Raw genomic sequence first — 23,204 nt, forward strand, 5'->3', positions numbered from 1 at the left:
TGTCATCGTCTGACGGTCTGCTAGAGGCAGCGAGTGTATGGACACCTGATGAAGACAGGATCAACTAGACTGTGTTGTCCCCACAGTTGACTAGCCTGCCCATACTTACTGTCTGGGTTCACATATACAAAATGGCCACTTGGCGGAGGGACCGATGGGGAACCAGGCCGTGGGAATCAATACTTTAAGGAGAGGAAGGTAGGCTAAAAATTGGTGAGAAAAAGAAATCGGGGACGCTAGCATAGTGGTTATGTCACTGGACTAGTAATTCAAAGGCCTGGACTAATGATCTGGAGTTCTGGATCTGGAGATCCCACCATGGTACCTGGGGAATTTAAATTAACTTAATTAAATAAATCTGGAATAAAAAGTTAGTAAAAGTGACCATGAAACTACTGGATTGTTGTAAAAATCCATCTGGGAAGGAAATCTGCCGTCCTTACTTTGTCTGGTCTATATATGACTCCAGACCCACAACAATGTGGTTGACTCTTAACTGCCCTCTGAAACGGCCTAGCAAGCCACTCAGTTGTATCAAACCGCTACAAACTACAAAATAAGAATAAAACTGGACAGACCACCTGGCATCAACCTAGGCACCGGATTAGGACATGACAACGCACACCCAGCCCAATCAACCCTGTAAAGTCCTCCTCACTAACATCTGGGGACTGGTGCTAAAATTGGGCGAGCTGTCCCACAGACTAGTCAAGCAACAGCCTGAAATAGTCATACTCGCAGAATCATACCTTTCAATCATTGTCCCAGATTCCTCCATCACCATCACTGGGTATGTCCTGTCCCACCGGCAGGACAGACCCACCAGAGGAGGCGGCACAGTGGTATACAGTCGGGAGGGAGTGGCCCTGGGAGTCCTCAACATTGACTCCGGACCCATGACATCTCATGGCTTCAGGTCAAGCTTGAGCAAGGAAACAGCCTGCTGATTACTCCCTCAGCTGATGAATCAGTACTCCTCCAAGTTGAACACCACTTGGAAGAAGCACTGAGGGTAGCAAGGGCACAGAATCTACTCTGGGTGGGGGATTTCAATGTCCATCCCCAAGAATGGATTGGTAGCACCACTACTGGCTGAGTCCTGAAGGACATAGATGCCAGACTGGGCCTGTAACAGGTAGTGAGAGAACCAACACGAGGGGAAAAACCCACTTGACCACCCCCTCACCAATCTACCTGTCGCAGATTGGTAGCAGTGACCACCGCACAGTCCTTGTGGAGACGAAGTCCTGTCTTCACACTGAGGACACCCTCCATCGTGTTGTGTGGCACTACCACCATACTAAATGGGATAGATTCAGAACAGATCGAGCAGCTCAAAACTGGGCATCCATGAGGCACTGTGGGCTATCAGCAGCAGCAGAATTGTATTCCAACACAATCTGCAACCTCATGGCCTGGCATATTCCTCACTCTACCATTACCATCAAGCCAGGGGACTAACCCTGGTTCAATGAGGAGTGCAGAAGAGCATGTCAGGAGCAGCACCAGGCGTACCTAAAAATGAGGTGCCAAACTGGGGAAGCTACAACACAGGGCTACATACATGCTGCTAAAAGGCAGAAGCAGCATGCTATAGACAGAGCTAAGTGATCCCACAATCAACAGATCAGATCAAAGATCTGCAGTCCTGCCACATCCAGTCTCCAAACGGGAGGAGGAGGCGCCATGAATACCACCATCCTCAATGATGGTGGAGCCCAGCACGTCAGTGCAGAAGACAAGGCTGAAGCATTTGCAACCATCATCAGCCAGAAGTGCCAAGTGGATGATCCATCTCAGCCTACTCCTGAGGTCCCCACCATCACAGAAGCCAGTCTTCAGCCAATTTGATTCACTCCACATGATATCAAGAAATGGCTGAGCACACTGGATATAGCAAAGGCTATGGGCCCCAACAATATCCCGGCTGTAGTGCTGAATACTTGTGCTCCAGAACTAGCTGCACCTCCAGCCCAGTTGTTTCAGTACAGCTACAACACAGGCATCTACCTGACAAGGTGGAAAATTGCCGAGGTATGTCCTGTCCACAAAAAGGATATATCAAATCCGACCAATTACCGCCCCATCTGTCTACTCTCAATCATTAGCAGAGTGATGGAAGGTGTTATTGACAGTGCTAGCAAGCAACATTTACTCACCAATAACCTGCTCATTGATGCTCAGTTTGGGTTCTGCCAGGACCACTTGGTTCCAGACCTCTTTACAGCCCTGGTCCAAACATGGAAAAAAGAGCTGAATTCCAGAGGTGAGGTGAGTGACTGCCCTTGATATCAAGGCAGCATTTGACTGAGTCTGGCATCAAGGAGCCTCGGTTAAATTGAAGTCAATGGGAATCAGGGAGAAAACTCTCCACTGGTTGGAGTCATACCTAGCACAAAGGAAGATGGTTGTGGTTGTTGGAGGCCAATCATCACAGCTCCAGGACATTGCTGCAGGAGTTCCTCAGGGCAGTATCCTGGGCTCAACCATCTTCAGCTGCTTCGTCAATGACCTTCCCTCCATTAAAATGTCAGAAATGGGGATGTTTGCTGATGACTGCACAGTGTTCAGTTCCATTCGCAACTCCTCAGATAATGAAGCAGTCCGTGCCTGCATGCAGCAAGACCTGGACAACATTCAGGCTTGGACTGATAAGTGGCAGGTAACATTCGCGCCACACAAATGCCAGGCAATGACCATCTACAACAAGAGAAGTCTAACCATCTCCCTTGACTTTTAAGGACATTACTGTAGTGTATGTGCTTTAAGTCAGAACTACTTTTTACAGCTCCTGTATACTGTAGTACCGGCAGTGACCACACCGGTATATAAGCTGTGCGCATGCCTCTGTACCCCAGTCTAGAGATCACCCTCCTCCAGTAAAGACCTGTTATTTGTTTATGTACAGCATCCGTGTAATTATTTATCCACTGAACCACGGATCTAACAGTGGCGACGAGTGTTGGTGCGAATCTACCTGCAACATAAAAAAAATAAAATAATCGAGTCCAGGAACACGGGCGTCGACCGCGAGCAACCGCCCAGCAGTCAGGCAGAGATCCAATTTCACTGGGGAGGCTGTGGAGAGCCGGGCTTGGTTCCCCAGCCACAACGAGCAGTAAGAGACCAACGACAGGTCCAGAGCCGACCCTTCCCAAGCAGCGGCGGCTGGAGCCGACCGACGGCAGAGAGAGAGAGCCGGGCAGCGTCGACGGGGTAAGAAAGAGGGTGAAGAGAGCAGGGCGCAGCCGGGGGTTGATCACCGAGCGGCGTCGAGGAAATACTGCAAACCGGAGAGAGAGAGGGTAAGAAACAGCTGGGTTCTAGACTGAGCGGCGTCGACAAATATCAAGAGAAGAACGTGCAGAGCACAGCCAGGGATCACGGGCTGATCAGGGTCCGCGGGGCGAAGCAAGGGGAGACGCCATTGAGCCGCGGAGAAGCAGAGAGAGCGTGGGAGGCGCCTTTGAGCCGCGGAGAAACAGGGAGAGCACGGGAGGCGCCATTGAGCCGCGGAGAAGAAGGAAGAGCACGGGAGACGCCATTTTGCGAAGCCGCAGCGGAGAACACGGGCGAGCGCGGGAAGGAAGGAAAGCGCGGGAGATGCCATTTTGTGCCAGCGGAGAAGAAGGGGAAGCGCGGGAGGCGCCATTGGGGATAGTTAACGCACAACCAAGGATGCCAAAGAGTGGCAGTATCTCTACATTCGACAATGAAGTCGAAGATTGGGTGACATATGTGGAACGTATTGAGGTGTACTGCAGGGCGAATGAAGTGCCAGATGCTAATAAAGCACTGGTTCTGTTAAATTCCATGGGTGCAAAAACTTATGGGTTACTGCGAAATCTAATAACCCCAGAGAAGCCGGTAAACAAGAATTTTGAAAGCATAGTAGAAATCCTACAGGACCACTTAAACCCCACACCGCTGCTGATAGAACGATTTAAGTTCCATAAAAGGAACCAACACACAGACGAAGGCAATGCTGAGTACCTAACGGAACTGCGCAAGCTATCGAAATACTGCCAGTTTGGAGCGGGACTAGCAGACACGTTAAGGGACAAGTTTGTGTGTGGGCTACAAAGTGAAGGAACCCAGAAACGGCTTCTATCAGAAAAGGACCTTACGCTGGACAAAGCTTTCAATATGGCAGTATCACACGAAGCAGCCGCAAGGGGTGCTGCAGAGATACAACGGAGACCGCAAGAATATGGCACCAACGAAATGACCTATGGAACAGGGAAGCGCTATCGCTGCGGCAGAACAACACATGACCAGAAAGATTGTTGGTTCAAGGACCAAGTGTGCAGACAGTGTGGGAAAGCAGGACACATAGCAAGAGTCTGCAGGTCTGGGAAGAAAACCAACAGTAAGAAATCTCCACAGGAGAAGTACAAAAAGGTACACCAGGTGATGGACAGTGGTTCAGACGAACAGAAAAGTGACACAGACTCCGGAAGCAAGGAGCTGGGTTGTCTGAAACTACATAATGTAACTGAAATGCAGGATCACCAGACTATCTGGGTTACACTCAAGATAGACGGAGTCCAAGTGGAAATGGAATTGGACACAGGGTCAGCTCTAACAGTCATAAATCAAAGAGACTACAAGCGGCTATTTTCACACATACCCTTGAAAGCTACAGAGATTGTCTTGAAGATGTATACGGGGCAAAAAGTCTACCCCAAAGGAAAAATAAGGGTGAAAGTGACATATAAAGGTCAGGAAATACCTAAAATGGATATATATGTATTGACAAATGGAGGACCACCACTGCTAGGACGTGAATGGATCCGGAAGATACATTTAGATTGGCATTCCATACAGGCACTGAAGGTGGAGGCCAAAAAGGATGACGTCACACCTGGACGACTGTCAAAAATGCTAACTGACGCAAAAGAAGTGTTCCAGGAGGGACTAGGAACACTAAAAGGAATAACAGCAACAATTAAAATAGAGGATAATGCAAGCCCAAAGTTTCTGAAGGCCAGACCAGTGCCTTATGCAATCAGACCAGCGGTTGAAGCAGAGCTGGAAGGGTTGGAACGTTCAGGAGTACTGTCCAAAGTGGACTGGAGTGAGTGGGCTACACCCATCGTTCCTGTAATGAAGAGGTTGTTGAGTAATACGCCTGGGGAACCAAAGAAGGTCCGCATCTGTGGGGATTTTAAGGTGACAGTGAACCCAGTCCTTCACACGGTGCAATATCCGCTTCCACGAATTGAGGATATTTTCGCCTCGCTATCTGGTGGTAAACGCTTCACCAAAATTGATCTAGCCCAGGCGTACTTGCAAATGGAGGTAGAAGAAGCTTCGAAACATTACCTTACGATCAACACCCATAAAGGTCTCTATCAATACAACCGGCTGGTGTTTGGAGTAGCCTCGGCTCCGGCTATCTGGCAAAGGGCGATGGATCAGGTCCTGCAAGGGATTCCAGGGACCCAGTGTTATTTGGACAACATCTTGGTCACGGGCGAAAATGACGGTGATCACCTCGCTAACTTGGAGAAGGTGCTCGTCAGATTAAAGGAATATGGTCTACGAGCTAATCACCAATAGTGCGAGTTTTTCCAGAAACAGATCTCGTATTGCGGCCACGTCATCGATGAAGAGGGGTTACATAAGTCCCCTGACAAGATTGAGGCAGTAGTCAAGGCTCCAGCACCGGAAAATGTGTCACAACTGAGGTCGTTGCTCGGGCTGGTAAACTATTACCACAAGTTCTTACCAAATTTGTCTACGGTATTACACCCGCTGAACACCCTACTGCAAACAGGGGTACCATGGAAGTGGGATGATGAACGTAGACGAGCTTTCCAGAAGTGTAAAGAATTGATCACATCAAAAGAGGTGTTGGCCCATTTCAACCCAGCACTACCAATTTGTTTGGCATGTGATGCATCACCCTACGGCATTGGAGCGGTGCTGTTGCACAAATTCCCAGACGGGTTGGAGAGGCCAGTAGCCTTTGCGTCTCGGTCACTAACCTCAGCCGAGTGCAACTACGCCCAGATTGACAGGGAGGCCCTCAGCCTATTATGGGGAGTAAAAAAATTCAACCATTATCTGCATGGGCAGAAGTTCACCTTGCTGACTGACCACCAACCACTTGTCTCCATCTTTAATCCTAAGAAGGGCGTGCCAGTAATGACTGCACAGCGGTTACAAAGATGGTCCCTGTTTCTAGGGGCGAATCAATATGAAATAGAATATAAAGGTGCAAAACAGCATGGGAACGCTGATGGGCTATCGCGCCTGCCACTGCCTACGGTGGAGGAAGCACCAGCAGTGGACCCTATCGAGATATTTTATTCGTCAATAATTGAATGATTGCCAGTAACAAACGTGGATATAGAGAAGGAGACCCGCAATGATCTGACGCTGTCGCGGGTATATGAATTGACGGTGAGGGGATGGCCAACACATGGCGACTCACTGTTGCCAGCATTCTCATCCAGAAGAGAACAGCTGTCAGTATGCCAGGGGACAGTGATGTGTGGATCCAGAGTGGTGATTCCACCCAAGTTAAGGGAGAGAGTGCTAAAGGAGCTACATGAAGGTCATCTGGGGGTAGTGAAAATGAAAAGCCTTGCTAGGGCTTATGTGTGGTGGCTGGGAATCGATCAACAAATCGAAGACCTAACTAAGAGCTGCTTAGGATGCCAGAAGGTCCAAAATGCACCACCACATGCCCCTCTACACCCATGGGAGTGGCCCTCCTCTCCATGGCAACGGGTGCACATTGATTTCACTGGTCCATTCATGGACTCAATGTTCTTAATAGCAGTGGATGCTCATTCAAAGTGGCCTGAGGTGATAAAGATGTCTTCAACCACTACAGAGAAAACGATTGCAGTCCTACGGACCATATTTGCCAGAAACGGTTTGCCAGAGCAGATCTGCTCTGATAATGGACCACAGTTTGTGTCCGACGAGTTCCAAAAATTCATGAAAAGGAATGGGGTAAGGCATTACACATCAGCCCCGTATCATCCAGCCACCAATGGATTGGCTGAGAGGTTCGTACAAACCTTTAAGAAGGCGATAAAGGCCATGTGCGACGAGGAAATTCCACTACAGCATAAGATGGACAATTTCTTATTAGCCTACTGAAACGCGACACATGCAGTTACCAACCAGACCCCGGCCATGATGTTCTTTAACCGAAGGTTGAGATCTCGTCTGGACTTGCTCAGACCAAATGTGTGAAGAAATGTTGAGGACAAACAATTCCAGCACATCAACGAGAAGCTGACAAGGAGCTTCAATGTAGGGCAACCAGTCTTGGCCCGTGACTATCGAACAGAGAAGTGGCAACCCGGAACGATATGTACAAGGCAGGGGCCATTAATGTACACAGTGGATGTCAGGGAGAACATTGTGAGACGCCACGTCGATCAGATCTTAGCGTCACAGGAAGGCGTCAACCCCATGTCTCGAGTACCTGGGGATGAACCCGACATACCGGTAGCATCTACTTCAGACCCAGTAGCAGTGGAACCCGATGAACTACCCGATGAAAAGGGGTCAGAATCGCCTCTGCACCAAGAACAAGAACCTCCGGAAAGGTGCTATCCCGAAAGGGTCAGGAAGCCGCCCCAAAGACTGAATCTATAAATTGACTTTTGTTATTGAATGTACATGTAAAAATGTAATTGTTATTTGAATATTAAGGGGGTATTAATCTAAAAAGGGAGGAATTGTAGTGTATGTGCTTTAAGTCAGAACTACTTTTTACAGCTCCTGTATACTGTAGTACCGGCAGTGATCACACCGGTATATAAGCTGTGCGCATGCCTCTGTACCCCAGTCTAGAGATCACCCTTCTCCAGTAAAGACCTGTTATTTGTTTATGTACAGCATCCGTGTAATTATTTATCCACTGAACCACAGATCTAATAGTTACCATCATCAAATCCCCCACCAACAACATGCTGGGTGTCACCATTAACCAGGAACTCAACTGGACCAGCCACATAAATACTGTGCTTACAAGAGCAGGTCAGAGGCTGGGTATTCTGTGGCGAGTGTCTCACCTCCTGACTCCCCAAAGCCTTTCCACCATCTACAAGGCACAAGTCAGGAGTGTGATGGAATACTCTCCACTTGCCTGGATGAGTGCAGCTCCAACAACACTCAAGAAGCTCGACGCCATCCAGGACAAAGCAGCCCACTTGATTAGCACCCCATCCACCATCTTAAGCATTCACTCCCTGCACCACCGGCGTACCATGGCTGCAGTGTGTACCATCTACAAGATGCACTGCAGTAACTCGCCAAAGGCTTCTTCGGCAGCACCTCCCAAACCCGCGACCTCTACCACCTAGAAGGACAAGGGCAGCCGGCGCATGGGAACACCATCACCTCCAAGTTCCCCTCCAAGTTACACACCATCCTGACTTGGAAATATATCACCGTTCCTTCATCGTCGCTGGGTCAAAATCCTGGCACTCCCTCCCTAACAGCATTGTGGGAATACCTTCACCCCAAGGACTGCAGCGGTTCAAAAGGCAGCTCACCACCACCTTCTCAAGGGTAATTAGCGATGGGCAATAAATGCTGGCCTTGCCAGTGATGCCCACATTCCATGAATGAATAAAAAATGTTCTTAAAAGTTTGATAGGTCACATACACCCAGCAAGAAAACAGCACTTGAAAGGAGCACAAGTCTAAGATACAGTTACAGCATTGGAGCCCTGATTCTGTGAACTGTTCTCACTTCGAATGCGGCTTTCTGCTTTGAGCACAGGATTTGTGAAGTTACCCTATTGTGGGGATGTGGCTTAAATAGGTCCTGAGTTTTATTGCTGATTGGTGAGAGAAGCTTGCAGATTGTCAACTGCTTGTAAATATTCACCTCCAGTTCAGAAATAAAACAGCATCTCTTTGTTTCTCTAATTTATACTTTGGATGCTATGAAGTGTGATATCGGGAGTGTGAAGTCCAGACGTTCTCAAAACCTTATATAAATATAGATGGATAATGGGCTAAAGCTCCCTTATTGGATGTGCACTGCCCAGTGCGATATTGAATATTACAGGTTAGGAACGTTCCATATTTAATCCTCTGTCTCCATTAAGTTAGCTCATCTTAGCCAAGGCTGTGAATATGGTGCTAAATATTTAGGGGTTATAAATATAAGATAGTCACCAATACATCCAATAGCGAATTCAGGAAAAACTTTTTTACCCAGAGAAAAGATAGAAAATAAAGCAATACTCTCCTTTCACGACCTCAGGATGTCCCAAAGCGCTTTACAGCCAATAAAGTGCTTCTTCGAAGTGTAGTCACTGTTGTAATGTAGGAAACACGGCAGCCAATTTGCGCACAGCAAGGTCCCAAAACAGCAATGTGATAATGACCAGATAATCTATTTTAGTGGTGTTGACTGAGGGATAAATATTGGCCAGGACACTGGGGATAACGCCACGCCTCTTCTTCGAAATAGTGCCATGGGATCTTTTACATCTACTTGAGAGAGCAGACGGTTCCTCAGTTTAACGTGTCATCTGAAAGACGGTTAGAGAGTGGAACTTGCTACCACAAGGAGTAGTTGAGGCGAATAACATAGATGCATTTAAGGGGAGGCTAGAAAAACACATGGGAGAAAGGAATAGAAGGATATGCTGACAGGGTTAAATGAAGAGGGGTGGGAGGAGGCTCGTGTGGAGCATTAACACCGGCGCAGTCTAATTGGGCCAAATGGTCCGTTTCTCTGTTGTAGATTCTATGTAATTCTATGTAAACTGAGCGCTAACAACATGGGGCGAAGGAAAGGTTAAAAACAAATCAGTCAGGGTTTCTACAATCAGGAAGCATTTCTTCACACAAAGTGCAGTGGAAATCTGGAACGATCTCCCCAAAAGGCTGTGGTTGTTGGGTGAATCAAAATTTACAAGACCGACATAGATAGGTTTTTGTTAGGTAGTGGTATCAATGGAGCTACGGCAGGGAAATGGAGTTACGGTACAGATCAGCCATGATCTATTAGAATGGCGGAACAGGCTCAAGGAGCTGAATGGCCTACTCCTTTGCTGAAAAAAGTCCATGCTTGGGCTTTAGATGAGGACAGCATGGGGTTGGCCTGCGATGCCCCTACAGTCGAATACACACTCATTGTCTGGGCCGATGAAAACGGTAGCAGACCCCAATGAAAGTCAGAATCTTGTGTTGAGATGGAGATTTAAGGAGAAGCAATATTGAATGGCCTGTGTCAATGACAGTGGTTCAAATCTCAGGCATTCTGTTTGCATCATTTGTTCAACTCTTAACAACCAGTTGAACAATTCGTAGAAAAAGTGAGGGAACAACATCATTTTATCAATATTTAAGGTATAGATTTGCAGCTTTGAACTTTGGGACATGTTTTTTAATAATGGGAATTTATTACATATGTTTTCCCTTGTAAATGATGCTTCCTCCCTCCCCTCAAAAGAATTCTAATGTCTCTGAAAATATTTTTTTCACAACTAGTTTAAATTTCCCTTCCCAAAACAAATAAATAATAATGTAATAGCTTGTGGTCATCAAATGTTTTGTCATCTTCATTCTTTTGTTGAACAGGGAGATCCGGGAATACTGGGAGATCGTGGTCCTCAAGGTGAAAGAGGAAGGACGGGTTATCCAGGGCCTCCGGGGCAGAAAGGAACTTTGGGGCCTTCTGGACCAGTTGGACCAACAGGAAGAGAGGGTCCCCCAGGACCTCCAGGTCATCATGGACCCCCAGGTGTTTCAGTAAGACAAATTTTATGCATCTAAGTTGCCATATCAATTGCATTATCTTTACATCTAAATTGTTTGCATATCAGTGAGACAAATTAACTACATTTTGGGTGATTTCTTTGTGTGTGTCAAGGTGAGGGATATTGGTGAGGGAATGGGACTACTTTCCAATTTTTACAACCAGTGTCATTTACCCTCAGAGCAGCTATATTATGGATCGAGAGAAAAGTAATCTCTACCTTGCATTAAACAAGCATCTTATTCCCAACCTCAGGAATTTACCTCTCCCCCCTACTCCCACCACCCTTTGCTCCAGTGTGATATTTCCATTCCCTTAGCAGTAAAATAGATAATCATGGGTAAATTTTATAAACGCACATGCCCAGAAGCACATATTAAGAAATATCCCGTCCCGGAAGATCGCGAGGAACAAGTCCACAATTTCCTGATGTACACACCCTTTGGGCAATATTCCATGCTGAGAGTGTGCATTCGTAAAACTTACCCATTGAGTCTTCATAGCAATCAGAGCAAGGAGTGTTTCATTCCATCAGTCTGGGCTCAGTTTGAACACAACTCCCAGAATTTCCAACCAATTTAAATATTACCATTGGATAATTGCATTCAGTCTGAGTGTCAGCTGTGGCTCAGTGGGTAGTACTCTTGTTTCTGAGTCAGAAGTTCATGGGTTCAAGTCCCACTCCAAGGACTGAGCACAAAATCTAGGCTGACACTCCAATGCTGCATTGTTGGTGGTACCGTCTATTGGATGAGACGTTAAACCGAGGCCCCATCCGCCCTCTCAGGTGGACGTAAAAGATCCCAAGGCACTATTTCAAAGAAGAGCAGGGGAGTTCTCCCTGGTGTCCTGGCCAATAAATTTATCCTTCAAGCAACAACTAAAAAAGCAGATTGTCTGGTAATTATCTCATTGCTGTTTGTGGGACCTTGCGGTGTGCGAATTGGCTGCTGCATTTCAAAAGCTTGGACAAAGAGGTAGGTTTTAAGTAGTGTCAAAGGAGGAGAGAGATGTGGAGAGGTTTAGGGAGGGAATTTCAGAACTTAGGGCCTAGGCAGCAGAAGGCATTGTAATGATATCAGCAAATAGTGATGATATTTGTCTGTGTTTGATTACTTATGCCTTACAGCATATTTGTCTGTGTTTTTGATTACTTGTGCCTGACCAGCAGAGGTCATGTGAGAGACAAGCAGTCCAGAGGAGTTTTACTTTCAGTTTCATTCTAGATGCATCACAGCATAGTGTGTTCTGTAAAAAGCTGTAGAAAGTCTTGAACAAGACTTTAGATTAAACAACATTCTCTTTCAGAAATGAGTCTTTATTGAACCCAAAAAGAAATCAAAACATGATGTCAGAAGTGGCTGAAAGAGAAAAAATCTGAAGTTAGCAACTTGATGGGACAGTGAAAGCAGTTGTGGCAAGTAAGCGAAATCAGCTCTCCACATATTAGCAAGCCAGAAGAGAACATCGTTGCTTACCATTAGAGAATAGCTAACGAAGTGAAAGAATGGAAGGTTTACACCCACCGGCGACGCTTCAATTGACAGGTAATGTGGCTGAAAATTGGAGAAGGTTCAAACAACGTGTGGGGTTGTATTTATCAGCTATCGGAGCTGACAAGAAAAGTAATAAACAGAAATCGTCACTGTTCTTGCATGTCGTGGGTGATGAAGCGCTGGAGGTGTATAATAACTTCACATTCGCTGTTGATGGAGACAAAATGAAGCTCGATAAAATAATGGAACAGTTTGAGGCCTACTGCATACCTAAACGGAACGTGACCTTTGAGAGGCACAAATTTTTCACATGTGTACAGAAAATCGGCGAGACTATTGATCAGTATGTGACTGAACTGAGAAACCGGAGCAAATCGTGTGAATTTGGGGGACTCACAGACTCGCTGATAAAAGACAGACTGGTGTGTGGTATTCGAGATAATGGTCTAAGGGAAAAAGACTGCTACGAGAGCAAGATCTAGACCTGGGAAAAGCCATAGCACTGTGTGGGGCTACAGAGACTGTGAAGTTGCAGGCAAAGGAGCTGTTCAGTGACAGTAGCTGCAACGTGGATGCAGTGAGTAAGAACGGACACAAACCGTTTAACAAAACGAGCGCCAATGTGAAAAAAGAGGCGTGGCCAGCGAACGAAAATGAAGAAAGAGACTGGATGTTGACACTAAAAGTGAATGACATACACATTCCATTTAAATTGGATACTGGAGCACAAGTTAATGTGATATCAGAGACCGATTTTAAGAGAATTAGACCCAGACCAAAGTTACATGGAATACAAGTGAAAGTGACCGGATACTCAGGTACTGATATACCAGTGAAAGGAAGATGCATTGTCAAAGTAACACACAAGGACAGAGAGCACACGCTAGCATTAATCGTGGTGCCAAAGGATGTGCAAGCCATACTAGGTTTAAAAGCCTGTGAGAGACTGAACCTGGTAAAGAGAGCCCTCGTTGTGGAAAGTGAAAGAGAGACAGTCTATGATGAACTGAATGTTGCGTACACACCGGGTAAGCTGATGTATACAGCAGACACGTTGTCCAGAGCTGTTGACCCAGGAGAGCCCGCAAACACAGTGAAAAGACTGAAGTACAAGGCAAAAGACAGTGGAACTGACTTCTACCAAAGCATGCTTGTATACCGCACAACGCCGCTCGAGTGTGGTAGGTCACCAACCCAACTCCTGATGGGACGTCGGCTAAGGTCAAACCTACCCATCCCGGAGAACCTCCTGAAAACAAAAGAGGGGGAGAAAGTGAGGAAGTTCAAAGAGCAACAGAAAGAAAAGCAAAAGTACTACTATGACAGAGGAACACAAAACCTACCTGAACTCCACACTGGTGACCAAGTAAGGTTGAAAGACAAAACAAACACATGGACTCAGAAGGGAACTGTCCTGAGTGAAGTTCAACCAAGATCATACACCATTTAGACAGATGAGGGTGCTGTTCTGAGAAGAAATCGTCGAGATCTTCTCATGGGACCAGCCACAGCAGGTCAAGAGACTGATACTGGTGAACAACCTGATCACACAGCTGAGAACCAATCATCTGAGGCAACAACTCAGATTCAAGGACAATCAATCAGAAAATCCTCAAGACACGTGAAGCCTCCTGAGAGACTCATTGAGCAAATTTAAGGACTATTGTTAAAGAAGGAAGTAATGTTATCTTATTCTTTCTTCAAGTTCTAGTGTATTGACATATTTCATGTGAACACACAAAGCAAGGGTAAAAAACCTTGATCATGATAATGATGATGTAAGTTCATTAAATGTTGTTAGTTAAAAGTAAAATACTTTTGTTTTAAGAAAGGGAGATGTAATGATATCAGCAAATAGTGATGATATTTGTCTGTGTTTGATTACTTATGCCTTACAGCATATTTGTCTGTGTTTTTGATTACTTGTGCCTGACCAGCAGAGGTCATGTGAGAGACAAGCAGTCCAGAGGAGTTTTACTTTCAGTTTCATTCTAGATGCATCACAGCATAGTGTGTTCTGTAAAAAGCTGTAGAAAGTCTTGAACAAGACTTTAGATTAAACAACATTCTCTTTCAGAAATGAGACTTTATTGAACCCAAAAAGAAATCAAAACAGGCATGGCCACCAATGGTGAAGCGATTAAAATCAGGGATGCGGAAGAGGCCTACCGAGAAGAATAACAGTGCTGATGGTGTGCAAGCACCATAACCTTCAAGCTCCCTTCTAAGTCACACAGCATCCTGCTTTGTACGGTATATCACTTGCTGTGTCAATAGCCTGGTATTCCCTACATAACACCATTAGTGCAAGGACTGCAGCTGTTCAATGAGAAGGCCCATCACCACCTGCTCAGGGCAATCAGGGATGAACAAGCAAGGGCTTAACTATGCCACATTTACGCTAGGGGAGTAGTTCCCTAGGAATTTTGTGGCTAAGGCTTCTTTATATCAATGCCAAGAGTATTACAAATAAAATTGAGCAAATAGAAGCAGAAATAAAGCTAGGAGGGTCTAATGTGCTAACAATGACAGAGAACGGGCTCTAATTAAGCAAGATGGGGAGCTAAATATTTCAGGATATAGGATCCCTCCATGACCTTGCCCCTCCCTATCTCTGTAACCTCCTCCAGCCCTACAACCATCTGAGATCTCTGTGCTCCTCTAATTCTGGTCTCTTGCGCATCCCCAATTTTCACTGCTCCACCATTGAGGCTATGCTTTAAGCTGCCTAGGCCCTAATTTCTGGAATTCTCCCCAAAACTCTCCACTTTTCTACCTCGCTCCTCCTTCAAGAGGCTACTTAAAACCTACCTCTTTGACCAAGCTTTTGATCACCTGTCCTAATAGCTCCTTATATAACTCAGTGTCAAATTTTGTTTGATAATCGCTTCCCTGAAGCGCCTTGGCACATTTTACCACGTTAAAGGCACTACATAAATGCAAGTTGTTGTTGTTTAGAAAGGATAGGAAAGGAGGACTGGCAGTATTAATAAAGGACAGTATCAGGATGGTAGAAAAGAGATATTTAAATAAGTGTAATCAACAGGTGACATCACACTGGTGGAAGAGTTTTATAGACCTCCTGACTGGTGACTGAACAGATGGAATGTAAAATGCCAGGGCCACTAAATGAATATTTTGCTTCAGTCTTCACAGTTGAAAAGGAAGAAAAATACAAGGAGGACTAAAGATTAGTGAGTGGGAGAAACTTAATGGCGATTAGTATAAACAGAAAAATTATACTGGATAAAGCAATGAAATAGATATCTGAAGCCAGACAAATCTCTAGGCCTAAATGGTTTGCACCTGAAGCTATTAAAAGAATTCAACAAGAAAGTGAGGGTGCATTAGTTATAAGTTTCCAAAGCTTGCTGGATTTGGGGTAAATACTAGAGAATTTAAAGGTAGCAAGTGTTACACTATCATTAAACAAGGGAAGAAGGAGTGTCTGTAGGCTAGCGTTAGTAGTAAAACATTGCTAGAATCCATTTAGGACAGAGTAAATGAGCACTTGAAAAGTATAAGCTGATTAGGGAAAGACAGTTGTTAAAGGTCTAACTAACCTAATGGAGTTTTTTGACAGAATCACTGATGTGGTGGATAGAGAAGGGAAGTCACTGTATTTGTCATCATCAATGGTCGTCATCATTACATATCAAGCTTGCTCCAGATACTTCTTTTGCTTTGCGCCCAATGCTAAAGTCCACTTCCATAGGTAAACCTTTACTCCTGAAGAACCAAAATGTGACCCCATAAAGTATTCTAAGATAGCAGGGAAAAGGGTGAATAAATGATACATATTTACTGTTAAAATATGCTCTGGATTACACTGCTGAGTGGCTGGTTCTCAGTGGCTGAAAGCACGTGAACTTTGTGCTGCCTGCTCATTTCCATGATTGCGATGTTCAGCCCAGCGCTGAACATGCTGCTGAGTGGCTGAACGCTCAGCAGGTGGCCCAAGTTCATGCGAGGCTAGCACCACTTAAAGCTAGCCTGCACTACTTAAAGGCAGTCTGCACCTCTTAAAGGGGAGGTGCATTCTGCCTGCAGCAGCTCATTGAACTGGCTGGGGAAGACAATGGAAAACAACTAATGATGGCACAATAGGGGCGAGAACATGCACCAAGGTTCTCGGATGCAGCACTGAAGACCTTGGTGCAGGAGATGGATAGGAGGAGAGAGGTGCTGTTTCCACAGGAAGCCCCCCAGGCAACAGAGTAAAGTGCAATGGGAGCAGATAGCCACTGTGGTGAATGCCAGCAGTTTAGCCCCGAGGACGTGGACGCACTGCAGGAAGGTAAAGTGTGGGACTATTGTTGAATGGGGAATTGGGGTTGCGTTCACTGGTACCGCAGTCGGATGAGTCGATCACAGACAATTCAGGCTGAAAGGAATTGTCTGGGTTGCCTCCTCCCTTCTGCTTCCTCCTCCTCCTCCTCTCCCTCCTCCTCCTCCTCCTCCTCCTCCTGTCGCCATATGCCTGGTGGCAAGGGCTTTGCCCTCATAATGGCGAGGTTGTGGAGCATGCAGCAGACCATGATGAATCTTGAGACGCGCTCTGGTGAGTACTGCACAGCTTCTCCAGAATGGTCCAGGCTGCAGAACCGTTGTTTAAGGACGTCAATGGTCTGCACTATCAGATTTTGTGTGGTAGCATAGCTTTTGTTATACGCATACTGCCCACATGCGGTTGGGTTGTGGAGCGGAGTCATGGCCAGGTGGCAGCGGATAGCCCTTGTCACCCAGTAGCCACCCTCTAGTTTGTCTTGGTGGCTCAAAGACTGAGGGAACAGTGGATTGGCGCACAACAAAAGCATCATGACTGCTGCCAGGATACTATCATGATATGCTGAGCATGGTCACACACCAACTGCACATTCAGCAAGTGGTAGCCTTTGCAGTTGCAGTACATCGCAGCATTTAGATGCGGTGCCCGTATGCCACATCTGTGTAATCGATGGCGCCCTGCACCATGGGGAAGTCCACTATCTTGACATGCTCCATCTGCTTCTCTCTGGTTAGAGAGAAGACAATGAAGTCCCCTCTCCTGGTATAAAGAGCATCTGTCTTATGCAGCAGTGGATGCGTAACTGTGAGATTTTACAGATGTCGCCTGCTCCAGCCTGGAAGGATCCCGACATGAAGAAATTCAGGGCCATGGTCACCTTCGCAGCCACTGGCAGCACTGTCCTTGCCCTGGTGTGATGCTGCCGGTCTGGTTGCAAGAGGTGGCAAAGTTCTGTGAGCACCTCCTTCATAAAGCATAGACACCTCACACACTGCTCCTGGCTCAGGCTGAGGTAAGACCCTAGGTGGGTAAGGCCTCCTGCTGAGAGCCCTTCTCCCCTCCCCCTCCTCCCTCTGCGACCAGCTTGTCCTCTTCTTTGCTGCCTCTGCTCCATCTCCCTGTCATGCTGCAGCCCAAGAGGGATGACTAGAGCACCCATGACTGGGAGCAAGTGTCTGACCAGAAACCTTGAAGTCAGAACCAAGGCCTTCTCCACTTGCAGCACCACCTCCTGGCACATCACCAACTTTAAACAACTCTAGAAAGCTCCAAACACTTCCACAAACTTACACAGAGCCAGTGAAAAATAATCAGCAACTGACCTGAGAGTGGTTGCTGATCCCTTTAAGTATCGCTGATAGGGGCTTCCTGCTGTTGAACACATGTTCAGCTCTGCAAGTTTAACACAGGGCGTTAGCTCCAACATTGAGGACAAAAGTGGCAGCACTGGCATCAAATCAGCATTGCACGCTGATTGACATCATGATCTGCCTATTCTACATACTTCTGGTGCACGCTTCCAACGCTGACGCTAACGCCCTTGCCAAGATGGCATTCAGCACAGCACAGCACGCACCAGAAGTGAGCGCACGGGCAGCACCGTCAACATTTTCGTCACAAAACGGCACCCGTAACACTGAAAAAATCGGGCACTATGGAGACGAATTTCTAGCTCTAAATCTTTTAGCTATTCAACTCCCAACCCTCCTCAACCCTTGCTGCCTCTGAACCTTCCCTTTTATGTTCACTTGGCTGAGGAAAGTCTCCTCCTAATCCAGGTGAAATTATCTTTAAAGGGGAGGTTTTTAAAGGGGCCGTGCATTATTCTGGGACCAGAGCCTTCATCGGCCTGCGCCTGGCGTATCAGCCCTCAGTCACCCTGCTACATTAGGTATAACAAGAACTAGCAGAAGCGTGTCATACTTTTACCCAGTTTCAGCCAACTTCTGGCTACAGAATTGTCAGTCAACAGGGACTTCAAAGGTGCTAGGGTGGCTTCTTCAGAAACTTATCTCAAACCATTCAGCCAGTTTCAGCACAAAAATACAAGGCTGGTCAATAGGACCCCTTGAGACAGGTATGACAGATAGTGATCCTTTGAAGGCCTGGTACAATAACACTGTAGGGCTGTAAATATGGAAAGGCCAAAGTTATTAATTATTTCTCTAACCTGGGTGAGCTGTGAGTCTTCTTTCACCTGTTGAACAATAGTTTGAGAGAACTTCCATTCCGCACAGCTGGTCCCCGTATTACAGATTCCCTCAAATGTACTTAAAGATATCAATGAAAAAAGGAACCCAAAGTCATACTATTAACAAAGCTATGGGCATTAATACTACAGTCCAGGTCCATTCCATTGAAACAGGCTGCTCCCAACAGTAATCAACTGAAAATGGCCACAACATGACACACCTACAACCATCCTCCTCCCACAAACAAACAGCTAGACTTTATAGATTTATTGACATATTTAGTTTAAACTACAATCAGAACAGCCATACCTTTTAGTCCCAGACGTCTTCCTTCTGTTGTCGGCTTCATCTCATTGTTTTCATTGTGCTTTATTTACTTCTGATAAATGTCGATCTTCTAAAGTCACTATTGGCTAAGTCCTCTAACATGTCTCTTTACTTCATCAGGGCAGCAAAATTTCCTTTGAAGAAATATCAAAATTTATAAGACAGGAGATTCACAGGGTTTTTGAAGGTAAGAAAATTACGGATTGAATTTTATGTGAAGTGATGCCTACAAGAAAGCTTACCCGCATCGTGTCTCCCTTATTTCATCTGTCATAACTCTACCAATTCTCTTTGTTGCTAGCAGTCTCTCAAGACGTAGCTTTTTTACATCAGGATCTGACCTCAGCTAGGGCAGCAGTCAGGACACTAAAATTGACCTCATCACCATCAGCTAGTGGGGGAAGGCAATTGCCCAGGCTTCCGGTTCTTGGGTGCTGTAAAGTGGATATGTATGGACATCAGGCTAGGACAGGAACAGGCTCAGTTGTGATGCCACCCATGATAAATAGCCTGACAATTCTCAGTATTTTGGCTAACACATAAGAACAGGAGTGGGCCATTAAGCCCTCGAGCCTATTCCGCCATTCAATTAGATCAGTGCCTTTTGGGGAAGTGTGTTCCAGATTTCCACTACCACTATAGTGTGCAAAAGTGCTTTCTGATTTCACTCCTAAATGGCCTAGCTCTGATTTTAAAATTATGCCCCCTTGTTCCCCTTTCACCAGGAGAAATAGTTTCTCTGAATTGCCCTAGTGAATCCCTTTATCATTTTAAAGACCTCTTAGATCACCCCTCAACCTTCTAAAGTCAAGGGAATGCAAACCAAGTTTATACAACCTGTCCTCACAATTTAACCTCTTAAGCCCTGGTATCATTCTGATGAATCCGTTCCTAGGCCAATAAATCTTTCCTGAGGTTTGGTGCCCAAAACTGAACATAGTGCATAGGAACAGTGGAGTCTGACCAAGGCTCTGTACAACTGAAGCATTACTTGCTTGTAGAGAATCTTCATCAGACCCCATCTGGAGTACTGCGTTCAGTTTTGGGCCCCAAACCTCAGGTAAGATGTATTGGCCTTGGAAGAGGGTACGCCAGATTCACCAGAATGATACCAGGCCTTAAAGGGTTAAGTTATGGGGGCAAGTTGGCTTTAATTCCCTTAAGTTTATAAGGTTGAGGGAGGATCTAATCAAGGTATTAAAAGGGATTCGATAGGGTAGCTATAGATCAACTATTTCCACGTGGGGGAAATCAGGAACAAGGAAACACAATCTTAAACTAAAGCTAGGCCATTTAGGAGTAAAATCAAGAAGTACTTTTTCACACAAAGGGTCGTGGAAATCTGGAAGTCGCTCCTCAAAAAGGCTGGGACAATTGAAATTTTCAAGACTGAGATTGATAAATCTTTGTTAGGTAAGGGTATCGAGGGATGTGGAACCATGCCGGATAAATGGAATTAAGATACAGATCAGCAATGATCTAATTGAATGGCGGAACAAGATCAAGGTGCTGAATGGCCCATCCAGTTCCTACGTTTTCTCAATTTTGAATTCCAATCCCCTTGAGATAAAAGGCAACATTCCATTTGCCTTTTTGATTATCTTTTGTACTTTAACTTTCAGTGATTTTTGTATCTGGACACCTGAATCCCTTTGCTCTTCCACAGCCACTAGTCTCTCACCATTAAGAAAATATTCCGATTTATCTTTTCCAGATCTAAAGAGGATGACCTCACACTTCCCCACATTAAACTCCATGGCCTAGAAATTCAGTTGGCGCCGCGCCAGGGCTTTAGCGCCGGAAATTTAGCGCCGGCGCTAAGTCCCCCTGCGCGCGCCAAAAATTCAGTAGCGCCGCGCCCAAACGGCTGCCGGCGCTACAGGAGGGTGTCAGCGCCTCGAAATGGGCGCTGACTGCCGCATTGCGGCGCAATTCCGGCGCTGCGGCACCCGATGCGGTGCAGCAGGCTGGGGAAGTGCAGGCCTCCTCCTTCAGTTAAGGAGGAGCTGCCTGCACCCGCCCGCTGGCCGTTGAAATCTTGAAAAAAATGAGCCCGGCACCTCGGAGAAGTGCCGGGCTCGCAGGCCAGACGCATCTGTTCTGCGGGGGGGGGGGGGTGGAGGAGTCCGGGGAGGGAGGTGCGGGCAGGCGGCCGGCGGGAAAGCGGCCGGCCGCCGCGTGACCTTAATGCGCCGGCGCTAACTCGCGTAGGACTCTGCTGAAACATCGTTAGTTGCGGCTGCCACGGGCGAGGCGGCCGCAACTCAATTTCGGCGTTGGGGCCCGTCACCACGGCAACCGGGACACTGCGCACACCGATGATGTCATCGGTGCCGGCGCAGCGCAACCGGTCTAACGCCGATGGCAGGGCCCCACTGAATTTACAAACCGGCCATAACTCCGGCGCTAGGCCCTCTAGCGCCTCAAATGGGGCGCTAACCCTACTGAATTTTCAGCCCCATCTGTCATTGTCTGTCTATGTCCCATTGTAACTTGCAGCTCCCATCTACACAACTCACTATGCCTCCTAACTTAGTGTCAACTGCAAACTTGGATATACAACTCTCTATTCCTTCATCCAAGTCATTAATATATATGGTGAAAAGCTGAGGCCCCAGTTCAGATCCCTGGAAAACACCACTTGCCACATCTTGCCAATCAGAGATCGTTCTTTTCATTCCTACTCTCTGTCTCCTACCTCCTAACCAATTAACAACCCATATCTCAAGCTTATCTCCAATTCCATGCGCTTTTATTTTTGCTAATAACCTCTTGTGCGGAACCTTATCAAATGCCTTCTGGAAGTTCCACAGACACTCCATGTTAGTGACCTCCTCAAAAAATTCAACTAGATTAGTCAGGCCTGGCCTACCCTTCACAAATCCATTCTGATTCTTTTTGATCAGCTCATACTTGTCCAAGTTCTCAGTCATTCTGTCTCTGGTGATCGATTTCAGTAACTTCTCCACAACTAATGTTAAACTGAAGGGTCTGAAGAACAGTCGTCTGGGCAAAGTTCCAGGCAACTGTCTGTACCTGTGGAAACACCTAAACACGAGTCAGTATCATCAGGTGATGAGGGAAGGGAAGTGGGGAAATTGGAGAAAAGACTGGGGTTGAAATTCATCGAGCCTCACTTCGTCGCTGCAAGTACTGCAGAGCAAGACTTTCAATTGTCAGTGTGGCCCCACGTTGGCCCCTTCCCAAATTCTAGGGATGCCGTCATTAGCATAAAGGGACCGGGTACCCGCAGCATCAGAGCAGAACCTTGCCAATCCATCCGGGGTGTAGTTGGGGGGGTGTGGAGCAATGTTCCCTGTAATTTTTTTGTCCTGCGCGGCGCTGTCAAAATACTGCGCATTGACAAGCCGGCTGCGCGAGTTCCCTTTAAGCTGCATGGCATTGGTGGGAATAATTGATCCCGAAGACAAGCTGGAAGTAGCTGACAATCTTGCCACTTTGAGATTGATTGCCATTAGGAAAGTAGCATGCCATCAGTCCTCCCTCCTTGTCAGTTGTGCTTCAGTGGGTAGCACACTCGCCTCTGAGTCAGAAGGTTGTGGGTTCAAGTCCCACTCCAGGGACTTGAGCACACAAAGCTAGGCTGACGCTCCAGTGTAGTGCTGAGGGAGTGCTGCACTGTCGGAGGTGCCATCTTTCAGATGAGACGTTAAACCGAGGCCCCATCTGCTCTCTCAGGTGGATGTAAAGGATCCCATGGCACTATTTCGAAGAAGAGCAGGAGAGTTATCACCGGTACCCTGGCCAATATTTATCCCTCAACCAACATGCAAAAACAGATTATCTGGTCATTATCACATTGCTGTTTGTGGGAGTTTGCTGTGTGCAAATTAGCTGCCACGTTTCCCACATTACAACAGTGACTACACTTCAAAAAAAAAATACTTCATTGGCTGTGAAGCTCATTGAGACGTCCAGTGGTCGTGAAAGGCGCTATATAAATGCAAGTCTTTCTTTTTTTCTTTTTTGTTAGATGTTAGGATGAAGGGCGACAGGCACATAAAGTGCCCACCCACTGTCGTTAGAATTTCAAACATTAATAAAGGGGCGGGGACCTAACAGATCCAGGTTCCATCCCAAATTTCACCTCCCACCCCCCCACGCTCGCATCCCCCCCCCCCCCCCGATTTGCATGC

The 23,204-nt window shown here is 46.5% G+C and overlaps 1 protein-coding gene across 1 annotated transcript in view; it reads left to right on the forward strand.

Moving 5' to 3' along the window:
- The window catches only part of LOC147112378 (uncharacterized), a 244,816-nt gene that overhangs the window by 212,278 nt on the left and 9,334 nt on the right, over positions 1 to 23,204 (forward strand). The window contains exons 38-39 of the mRNA XM_085998167.1: positions 10,567 to 10,737; positions 19,168 to 19,234. Of these exons, the coding sequence (XP_085854293.1) occupies positions 10,567 to 10,737; positions 19,168 to 19,234 (238 nt within the window). The remainder of the gene's footprint in view (positions 1 to 10,566; positions 10,738 to 19,167; positions 19,235 to 23,204) is intronic.

The sequence above is a fragment of the Somniosus microcephalus genome, chromosome 9, assembly GCF_052327205.1.
Source record: "Somniosus microcephalus isolate GS21.2 chromosome 9, FLI_Smic_1.0, whole genome shotgun sequence".
Lineage (NCBI taxonomy): Eukaryota > Metazoa > Chordata > Chondrichthyes > Squaliformes > Somniosidae > Somniosus > Somniosus microcephalus.